Raw genomic sequence first — 11,049 nt, forward strand, 5'->3', positions numbered from 1 at the left:
TGTAGAAGAGGATGTAAGCTTTGCCTAGGTTCAGCTCAGAAGGTTAATTGTATGCAAATATAGAGGGAGTTACAGGAGACCATTATGATTCGCTTATTATGGCTTTTTAACATTGTTATTACAATAGACCCCAACACGTTGGTAAATGTTTATCATGTACCAATGTGTATATATTTAATAAAAATACTTTTTATTCTGAGTATATTCATACCAAGCCACTACTTGCACCTTTTAAAAATATACCACCTTATTAGTTTTGCATATATCTTATTATTTACTGTGTCAGTTTACATTATATTTAAAAAGTACCCCTTTAATGTATCTGAGGAACACCTTGGTGTAAAGAGTGGTATACACTGAGAGATCCGTGTTTAAAATCTAAGCAATCTGACTAGAATTAAGCACGGATCTGCCGTGTGTATGCCTCCCAGCGATAGCGATGCGCGGCAGGCTCAATCTAGCAGGTCGCTCACTTCACCGCTGTGTGAAGTGAGTGGCCCCCCATCCGTCCCGCAGCTCGGCGGCGGATCTATCAGGGTGTAGGGCCCATTAGATTCGCTCACTCCTCAGAGCATAATGGAAATTTCCGGCAATTGGATCTTGCAACACTGAAGCTGGGCACACAGATGATGCAACGTGGCGGTGCGATTTAACAATACATTGCACTGCTGTACACACTATATGATCTGCTGTACAACGGTGCAATGTATCGTTACATGCTACATGTAACAACACTTCATTGGCTGTAGAATCATCTCATTGGACAAGTAGCACATCCAATGGGACCATTTAATGAGTGACGTCAGGGAACTACAGATTGGGATTATACACTATACGATATACGTCAGAATGATATATTGAATGATAGATTATATAGGGCCTAATTCAGACTTGATCGCAGCAGCAAAATCTTTCTCTAATGGGCAAAACCATGGGGGTCATTCCGAGTTGATCTAAATTTAGCACAGCTACGATCATGTTCCCAGACATGTGGGGGGACGCCCAGCACAGGGCTAGCCCACCCCGCATGTCTGTCTGGCCCCCCCACCCCTTCGCACAGCGGCGATGCTTTTGTATTTGTTGAGTAACTCCCGGTCAGCCGCAGAAGCTGCGCTGGCCGAGAGTTACTCAACAAGTACAAAAGCTCGTCGCTGCCCCTGGTCGCACGGTCTGGCCACGCCTGCATTGGCCGGACTGCGCCCCCAAAACGGCGGCCAAATGCCTACGTGGCACCCCCTCCCGCCCAGCGACCGCCTCTGCCTGTCAATCAGGCAGAGGCGATCGCTAGGGAACGACGGCCTTCGGCTGTCCGGCATGCGCCGGCGCACTGCGGTGTCGGCGCATGCACAGTTCCGACCCGATCGCTGCGCTGCGAACAACTGCAGCGAGCGATCGGGTCGTAATGATCCCCCATGTGCAGTGCAGGTGTGGCAGGTATAACATGTGCAGAGAGAGTTAGATTTGGGTGGGTTATTTTGTTTCTGTGCAGGGTAAATACTGGCTGCTTTATTTTTACACTGCAATTTAGATTTCAGTTTGAATATACCCCACCCAAATCTAATTTTCTGCACTTGTTTTATCTGCCCCCACCCTGCAGTGCACATGGTTTTGCCCATTAGAGAAAAATGTTGCTGCTGCGATCAGGTCTGAATTTGGCCCATAGTTTGTTCCCAGCTTTAGTTGCTACCAGCCCAGGTACATGAAGGCAAACTATAGCTCAAGGATAGGCAACCTGTGGCACTCTAACTGCTGTGGAACTACCGTACATGCTGTAGGCCAGAATACCCTGCAGATGGAGTGATACAGGGTGTCTATCCCTGCTATAGCTATATGTTATTAGCCATTGCCACCTGAGAGAGGCTGACTGCAATGTCCTTTAATGGTCTTATTTGTCTTTTTGCCAATTTCCAGCAATAACAAACTGTTCTGCTGCTGCTTATGCGGTATACTATAGCATACTTCCCAACACGACCCTCTCCAGGAGGGACAGAATGCTCTGCTACTGGACTTCCCTCTTAATTTATGATTGCCATCACCTGTGCTGAAACGCCTTTCTTATCCGTTCACCTGTTCAAAACAGGTGACGGCAATCACAAATTAAGAGAAAAGTCCAGAAGCAGAGTATTTTGTCCCTCCTGGAGAGGGTCATGTTGGGAGGTATGCTATAGTGCATTTTAGAAGGGAGTTGCAAAGTCTCCTTTTCTCCCATGGAGCCTATACCATAGGATTCCTTTTGTATCATTTAGGTCCAAAAGGAATGGCGGGCCTAATTCAGACCTGATCGTAGCAGCAAATTTGTTAGCAGATGGGCAAAACCAAGGGGGTCATTCCGAGTTGATCGCTCGCTAGCTACTTTTTGCAGCCGTGCGAACGCATAGTCGCTGCCCACTGAGGAGTGTATATTTGCTGTGCAAAGGTGCGATCGCATGTGCAGCCGAGCGGTACAAAAATAGTTTGTGCAGTTTCTGAGTAGCTCAGAACTTACTCAGCCCTTGCGATCACTTCAGCCTGTCCGGTTTCCGGAATTGACATCAGACACCCGCCCTGCAAACGCTTGGACACGCCTGCATTTTTCCAAACACTCCCAGAAAATGGTCAGTTGACACCCATAAACGGCTTCTTCCTGTCGATCTCCTTGCGAATGGATTCTTCTTTAAATCCATTGCACAGCAATGATCCGATTTGTACCCATGTGATGCGCCTGCACATTGCGGTGCATACGCATGTGCAGTAGTGACCTGATCACTGCGCTGTGAAAAACGGCAGCGTGCAATCAGGTTGGAATGACCCCCCATGTGCACTGCAGTGGGGGCAGATGTAACATGTGCAGAGAGAGTTAGATTTGGGTGGGGTGTGTTCAAACTGAAATCTAAATTGCAGTGTTAAAATAAAGCAGCCAGTATTTACCCTGCACAGAAACAAAACAACCCACCCAAATCTAACTATCTCTGCACATGTTATATCTGCACCCCCCTCCCTTGCAGTGCACATGGTTTTGCCCATCTGCTGACAAATTTGTGCTACGATCAGGTCTGAATTAGGGGGGTAATTCCATGTTGATCGCAGCAGGATTTTTTATAGCAATTGGGCAAAACCATGTGCACTGCAGGGGAGGCAGATATAACGTGCAAAAAGAGTTAGCTTTGGGTGGGTTGTTTTATTTCTGTGCATGGTAAATACTGGCTGCTTTATTTTTACACTGCAAATTAGATTGCAGATTGAACACACCCCACCCAAATCTAACTCTCTCTGCACATGTTATATCTGCCTCCCCTGCAGTGCACATGGTTTTGCCCAATTGCTAACAAAAATCCTGCTGCGATCAACTTGGAATTACCCCCTAGGCCCGGTGTTTTTATGTGTAAAAGCACATTTAAGGACTAATTTTACTAATGAAATAGTAATATAAAAAAATGCAAATGTAACACAACAAATGAAATCTCATTGCTCCTGCCTACCATAGTTTACTGGAAGAGTGAATGAGGTTCCAACAAGGAGTATTTTAGAAGACAAATATAAACGTTCAAATTGAGTGAAGGGCAATAACCTGACAGTAGTGTACTGATATTCCCTTCTCCTGCAGTCCCATATCAGCCCATACTGCCACAAATGTTATTGCAGACTATGGCCCTCATTCCGAGTTGTTCGCTCAGTAATTTTCTTTGCATCGCAGCGATTTTCCGCTAATTGCGCATGCGCAATGTTCGCACTGCGACTGCGCCAAGTAAATTTGCTAAGAAGTTTGGTATTTTACTCACGGCATTACGAGGTTTTTTCTTCGTTCTGGTGATCGGAGTGTGATTGACAGGAAGTGGGTGTTTCTGGGCGGAAACTGGCCGTTTTATGGGTGTGTGTGAAAAAACGCTGCCGTTTCTGGGAAAAACGCGGGAGTGGCTGGAGAAACGGGGGAGTGTCTGGCCGAACGCTGGGTGTGTTTGTGACGTCAAACCAGGAACGACAAGCACTGAACTGATCGCAGTGGCAGAGTAAGTATCGAGCTACTCAGAAACTGCAAAGACATTTCTATTCGCAATTTTGAGAATCTTTCGTTCGCAATTTTGCTAAGCTAAGATTCACTCCAAGTAGGCGGCGGCTTAGCGTGTGCAATGCTGCTAAAAGCAGCTTGCGAGCGAACAACTCGGAATGAGGGCCTATGTGGCAAATTTGCTAAGGTGGGAGGTTTTTTTTGTTAGAAGTGAACTGGTGATTTTGCCCATAGCAACCAATCAAATTCTACTTAACATTTACCTATATGCTTCTAGAAGATAATAGAATCTGATTGGTTGCTATTTACCCCATATAACAGGTGTACTGTGGATAGTGGATGCACCTATGTATGTCTTAAAAGCTAAATGTGCTATATCTGCATATTTTTCCACTTATAATGTATTTAAATTGTTGAAATTGTTTATCCTACCGTGATTGTCCATATATAGAGCTATAGTAAAACTATAATAATAATTAATTCTAAATAATAATTGTTAATAATTGATTGAGTTTGATTATTACAGGTGCAAAGAACTAAATTTAAGCAAAAATCACTTTATATCATTTAAACAACTGCCAAAGCTTCCTGCAATCCAGCATTTATCACTAGCAGAAAATAATATTGAATCATTACATGGACTTTCGGACTTGAAGCATTCTCCACTAGAGTCACTTGTTCTGAAGTCAAATCCATGTGAGTTTTTGGAAGACTATAGATTACGGTACGTTCATTTGTCATTTCAAAGAAGAAAGAAAAGTTTGCCTGTGGACTGCCTGTGTTACTTGTTGCAACTGAGTTGCACATTTAACTGTCTATTTGTTAGTGTTGCAATCCTGGTGCAAGCAGTGCTGTTGCTTGTTTTTGTTGTGCAGAATCTACTAACAGCTTGCCTTCCAACTGTTTTAATGGGACTGTCCTTCTGTTCCAGCGGATCAGGAAGTTTTGTCCTGATTTGGAACAGTTCAGAGATATATCTTATTGACAGATGCCCCTTTAATGTTTTGCATACAAGCAGCAGGCACTCATAGTATAGGGGTGCTTGCGGTGAGGGGAAGGGACTAGGTGTGGCTCAGTGCTATGGAAGCACAGGATATGACATCCCTTAGCAGGAAGTGCCACACTCCAATCTGTCATGGCAACGTGTTTGTTACTCCGAATCCCCAACTGAAAAAAATGGGATTATGCTATTGTATATAGTTAGAATTTATACCTCAAATATATCACACCAATAGCACTACAAAACGAAGGGAAAATAAAAATTTCTGTTGACTTACCCCTAACCAATGTGACCTTTGACAAAATATCTCTATGACCTGCTATGGAATTAGCCCTGGCTATTTACTGTATTTTTGCAATAAATATATATTACATTCCATGCTTGCAGTGCCACATATGTCAGAAGAATACACGGCCATGTGTATTATGTTTAGTTGTTTGCAAACAAACAATTGCATTTCTGTACAATTACATCGCTGTATAATACAGGCACTGAGATTTTATTTATTTACAAATGTCTGCATTAGACACATTACAATTTTAGGGTGGTATACTATTAGCTAACTCACCGCATTAGGTAACTCACCGCAGCTAATAGGATGCTGCTCTTAATCTTAAACACATTTTCAGGTCATATGCAATGATTAGAGATGTGCGGGTTCGGATTTACTCAATTCTTAACACTAGATGTGTGCAGGGTCGGATTTATCCCGATTTTTCTTATTAGCTATCAAAAACACGTGACAGCCGTATAGACAATAACAATCCATTTTCATATCCGGGTAAATCCGAACCCGCTTATCTCTAGCAATGATGGAACAACTGTACAGAGGAGAAGGTCCTAACTGAACTCTGAAAACTGAAAGTGGATAAATCGTTGGGGTTAGATGGGATACATCCAAGCAGGGGCTTAGCCAGAACATTACATAGCAATTTTTTGAAGGGCCTCATTTTCAATGCATATAGGACACGCCTCTATCTGAAGCTGGTGTTCATTTTATGCCATATACTAGTGCCCTAGTTAATGTTATGCCCCATAGTAGTGCCCTAGTTAGTTATACCGTTATGCCCCATAGTAGTGCCCTACTTAATGATATGCTCCACAGTAGTGCCCTAGCTAATTTTTTGCCTTTCATATTTTACCTTATTTGCAATGGCAACGCTTTAAATGCTCCATCCCTTTTGGCAGATTTTGAAATCTACATGACAGTTCTATGTCTACAGGGTTTTCAGGGCTGAGAAAATTGCAGGTTACAGTGAGTGTAAAGATGGGAGGAGGCTGGAGAGACCAGTCACCTCTTACCTTTCTAATGAAGGAAATTATGCTTTATGTGATCATCTTAATTTCAGCACAGTGTCCCTTTCTGGGACAGTCCTAATCTTGAATTTTAGCTCCCACCACCAGCTCACTTCATGGAGGCTGTAATCCTGGAGAAGCCTATTGTCTGATAGTGCCAGGCTCACTGATTAGCACAGTTGTGCTTGTGGGGGTGAAATGGGAGCACGGGAGCTGGATCATATCAGTGTGGACTTTTACTTAGAGGGAAAGTCTGACACCTATATGATCACAGATGAGTCCCTGTTTTCAGGCTGGGCAATTTGGTAGACATCTATATAGCCTAGGTACCTGGCCCCCTAAGACTCTGGGCCAATAGCAGCGGCACCTTCTGCACCCACTATAGCTATGCCCATGTATCCACGGACGATAAAACCATTAATAGAATTATTCAACCAATCACTAGCTACAGGAGTCATTCAAGAGGACTGGAAAAGAGTGGATGTAGTCCCACTGCACAAAAGTGGAAGCAAGGAAGAGTCAAGGAACTACTGACCAGTAAGCCTTATAAAAGTAATAGTGGAATTGATAGAAACACTCTTAAAAGAAAGAGTTGTAGAATATCTCATATCCAGCAATTTACAGTATACAAAACAGCATGAATCTATTTAGGGGAGAGCATGTAAAATGAATCTTATTGACTTTTTTGACTGGGTAACTAAAGTAATAGATCAAGGGGGGCTGTGGATGTAGCTTTCTAGACTTTTAAAAGGCTTTTGACACATAGACTGCTAAATAATCTTGAAAGCTTCAGATTAGAGTCTAAAATGGTTCAATGGATAAGATATTGGTTGCAGGATAGAAAACAGAGGGTTGTAGTAAATGGTGTGCTTTCACTGGAGGGGAAAGTTAGCAGTGAGAACCCCAGAGATCTGTACTTGGACCAGTGTATTTTAATATCTTTATTAGTGATATTGCAAATGGTATTGAAAGGAGAGTTAGTATGTCTTTTTGCAAATTACACAAAGGTATGCAACAGGGTAGACACACCAGCAGTGGTAAAACAAATGATTGATGATTAGAGGAATAGTCAAGGGCATGGAAAATCAATTTAATATACAAATGGAGAGCTGACATATCTAAAAAAAAATGTAATTAATATATTTAGTTGAGACAGAGAAGAAATAAAAACATGTATATAATATACTTGAGACACTAAATAACCCTTAGCTGATATCACTCAACTAGAGCCATTTAAGTTGATAACCAGTTACCCAAAATAGGAGTAATTAAGTGGTTTGATATAGAAGCAAACAATAGAGCTGAAGGAGCGGCATACCTTTGAGAAAGTCACGTGGAGCGTGACGAAACGTGTTAGGCTCCTCTCTGGCTGACACTCTGATGACCGGTTGCCCTGTGAAATAACCTGCTGCCGGCACAGACATTACAGCAATCAAGAGCGGCACAATCCACTCATCCCGACGCTGCTCCCCGCCATGATCCAGTATTCCGTTTGAGTGCATTGCTGCACGTTCCTCTCCCCGCCTAGCTACAGAGTGGGCACTGCAGGACATCACAACCGAGGATGCTCGGTTGTACCAGCCCACGGGAGAGGTAATCACTTGTTACTTTACTAACGGATTCACTTGAACAGCACCGGGAATATTGTTTTCCATCTGCGGAATTGAACACCACGCTCATTGCTATTAGCGAGTGGAATATCCTTACACACATAATCCATCTACGGTTATGGAAAGCGCTCATGCTCAGGATACATTGTAACTGATTATAGTTACTACTTTCACAACTGCAACAGTTGCCGCTCCTTCTGCTCTATTGTTTGCTTCTATATCAAACCACTTAATTACTCCTATTTTGGGTAACTGGTTATCAACTTAAATGGCTCTTGTTGAGTGATATCGGCTAACAATAATTTAGTGTCTCAAGTATATTATATACACATGTTTTTATTTTTTCTCTGTCTTAACGAAATATATGAATAAAACTTTTTTTTTTTTTTTTTAGATACGTCAGCTCTCCATTTGTATATTTGTTTCCATTCCCGTTGCGCAGCCGTTCCTTATTTGTTTGACCTTGTTCTTAATTTAAAGGCATACACACTGTGCCTTTATGACAGCACATTGGATAAGTGGAACAAAATTTACTCATTATTAACCCTTAGAGGTGCTGTTAAGCAGTGATCCGCTTTTTCTTGTTTTGCTACAAATCAATTTAATGGCAAAAAATGCAAAATTGTGCACTTGGGCTCAAAACCCCCAAAAGGCTAAATATAGTATTAGCAGCACTGTAATGGACACTACTAAGGATTGAAGGGATCTAGGAGTCACTATTTTAGGTGACCTAAAGGCAGGTAAGCATTGAGAAAGGCAGAAAGGCAAGTCAGATGCTTGGTTGCATAATGAGGGGAATCAGTAGCTGGAAAAAATAAGTAATAATTCCACTGTCTAGGTCAGGCCTGGCCAACCTGTGGTTCTCCAGCTGTTGTGAAACTACACATCCCAGCATGCACTGCCACAGTTTTAGCATTTCCTAGTAGCTAAACTGTGGCAGGGCATTCTGGGACTTGTAGTTTCACAACAGCTGGAGAACCACAGGTTGGCCAGGCCTGGTCTAGTTCATTGGTATTGCCTCATTGTGTGCAGTTCTAGACGCCATATCCTCAGAAGGATATATAATACATTATAGACTATGCAAAGAAGGCCAACTTAAATGGTGCATGGCCTACATTACAAAACTTACCTGGAGAGACTAAAAGATCTTAATATGTATAGCTTGGAGCAGAGAAGGAAAAGAGGGGACACAATAGCAGCTTTCAAATATATCAAGGATTTTTTACAAGGTACAGGAGGGAAACATTCTTCAAAGGAAGAAAGGTATTAGAGAACACAAGGACATGCACTAAAACTGGAGAGAGGTAGGTTCAGGGGAAATTTGAGGAAAAATTTCTTCACAGAAAGGCCAATGGATAAATGGCATAGCCTCCCATAAGACGTGGTTGAGGCTAATACGCTAGAGCAATTTGAACATACTAGAGAATGGAACAGACATAAGGATAGCCTTACAAAGAACTAAGGATAGGATTTGAGGTTGTTATTATTAGGTTAAAAAGGGGGTAGACTAGATGGGCAAAGTAGTTCTTATCAAATTCTATGTTCCTATTATTCTATATAAATTATTAGAATCAATCACACACTTGCATAAACTTCATATGAGCCCTTGGATGAAAACTTTACAATGAATCTGATTTTACTATTGACTTTTCCATTTAGAGTTTATTAATATTGGGTAGCTTGTCATCTGTAATGAACAAATTGATTCTTTAACAATTTGATGAAAGATGATCGTATTAAACTATTGAATTGTAACCCTTATATACCGAAATAATGGTAACATCAGTTACAGCTCACTTATCTGTCATCTGGTCTAATGTCATGAAATTTGCTTTAAATATGCCTGTCTTAATATTTTAGAGTGTTCTCTATTTTGCCAAACTTGAAAACATTGGATGGAATTCCCAAACTCCCAGAAGATTGGGCAGCAGCAGAAGAAAGCCATTTTCTATTAAGCAAATGCACAATTTTGTAACCCTATTCTTGCATTAGTGCCTGACATCTTATCTTCAAGCAAAGTACATATGAATGTAAAAAAAAATAAAAAAATAAGTAAGTTAATTTTCTCAAGGTGCTACGCACATTGTACTTTTTGATAATAATAACAATAAAACTATAGAATATTTATTTGATTTTGTTCTGTCATTTTGATTCAAATATGGAGATGCTGCCCCAACAGGACGATTTCTAAAATAGTGATACTAAGGGGTATATTTACGAAGTTAAGCTGTTGCTCATAGCAACTAATCAAATTCTACTTATTTATCTACCACCTTCTAGAAGATAATAGCTAGAATCTAATTGGTTGCTATGGGCAACATCTCCACTTTTAAATACCCACAACTTAGTAAATATACCCATAAAACTGGGGTTAGTTCTGTCAAAATTGTCCCTTTGTGTGTATAAATCTGTATTGTGGTGACATTTTTAATAATATAAACTCTGGGTGATAATGCCAGGTTCTGTTCTTTTGCTAAATAAATGGGGTGTTTCCATAAAATATACTTTTCTCTGACGTCCTAAGTGGATGCTGGGACTCCGTAAGGACCATGGGGAATAGCGGCTCCGCAGGAGACTGGGCACAACTATAAAGAAAGCTTTAGACTAATGGTGTGCACTGGCTCCTCCCACTATGACCCTCCTCCAGACTTCAGTTAGAATCTTGTGCCCGGCTGAGCTGGATGCACACTAGGGGCTCTCCTGAGCTCCTAGAAAGAAAGTATATTTTAGGTTTTTTATTTTACAGTGAGATCTGCTGGCAACAGACTCACTGCAGCGAGGGACTAAGGGGAGAAGAAGCGAACCTACCTAACTGGTGGTAGTTTGGGCTTCTTAGGCTACTGGACACCATTAGCTCCAGAGGGATCAACCGCAGGACCCAACCTTGGTGTTCGTTCCCGGAGCCGCGCCGCCGGCCCCCTTACAGAGCCAGAAGCAAGAACTGTTCCGGAAAATCGGCGGCAGAAGACTTCAGTCTTCAACAAGGTAGCGCACAGCACTGCAGCTGTGCGCCATTGCTCCTCATGCACACCTCACACTCCGGTCACCGATGGGTGCAGGGCGCTGGGGGGGGGGGGGGGGGCGCCCTGAGGGCAATATAAGACACCTTGGCTGGCAAATCTTCACCATATATAGTCAGGAAGGCTATATAGGTGTAA

At 42.1% G+C, this 11,049-nt stretch overlaps 1 protein-coding gene across 2 annotated transcripts in view; it reads left to right on the forward strand.

The window, feature by feature from the left end:
- The window catches only part of LOC134911354 (dynein axonemal assembly factor 11-like), a 101,477-nt gene extending 91,517 nt beyond the window's left edge, over nucleotides 1-9,960 (forward strand). Inside the window, exons 6-7 of one of the 2 annotated variants that reach the window (XM_063919597.1) lie at nucleotides 4,512-4,709; nucleotides 9,752-9,960. In XM_063919597.1, the coding sequence (XP_063775667.1) occupies nucleotides 4,512-4,709; nucleotides 9,752-9,866 (313 nt within the window). In that variant the 3' untranslated portion in view covers nucleotides 9,867-9,960. The remainder of the gene's footprint in view (nucleotides 1-4,511; nucleotides 4,710-9,751) is intronic. The other variant, XM_063919598.1, reaches the window with a different exon arrangement.
- Nucleotides 9,961-11,049: the final 1,089 nt, after the last annotated feature.

Source organism: Pseudophryne corroboree, chromosome 4 (genome assembly GCF_028390025.1).
Source record: "Pseudophryne corroboree isolate aPseCor3 chromosome 4, aPseCor3.hap2, whole genome shotgun sequence".
Classification (NCBI taxonomy): domain Eukaryota; kingdom Metazoa; phylum Chordata; class Amphibia; order Anura; family Myobatrachidae; genus Pseudophryne; species Pseudophryne corroboree.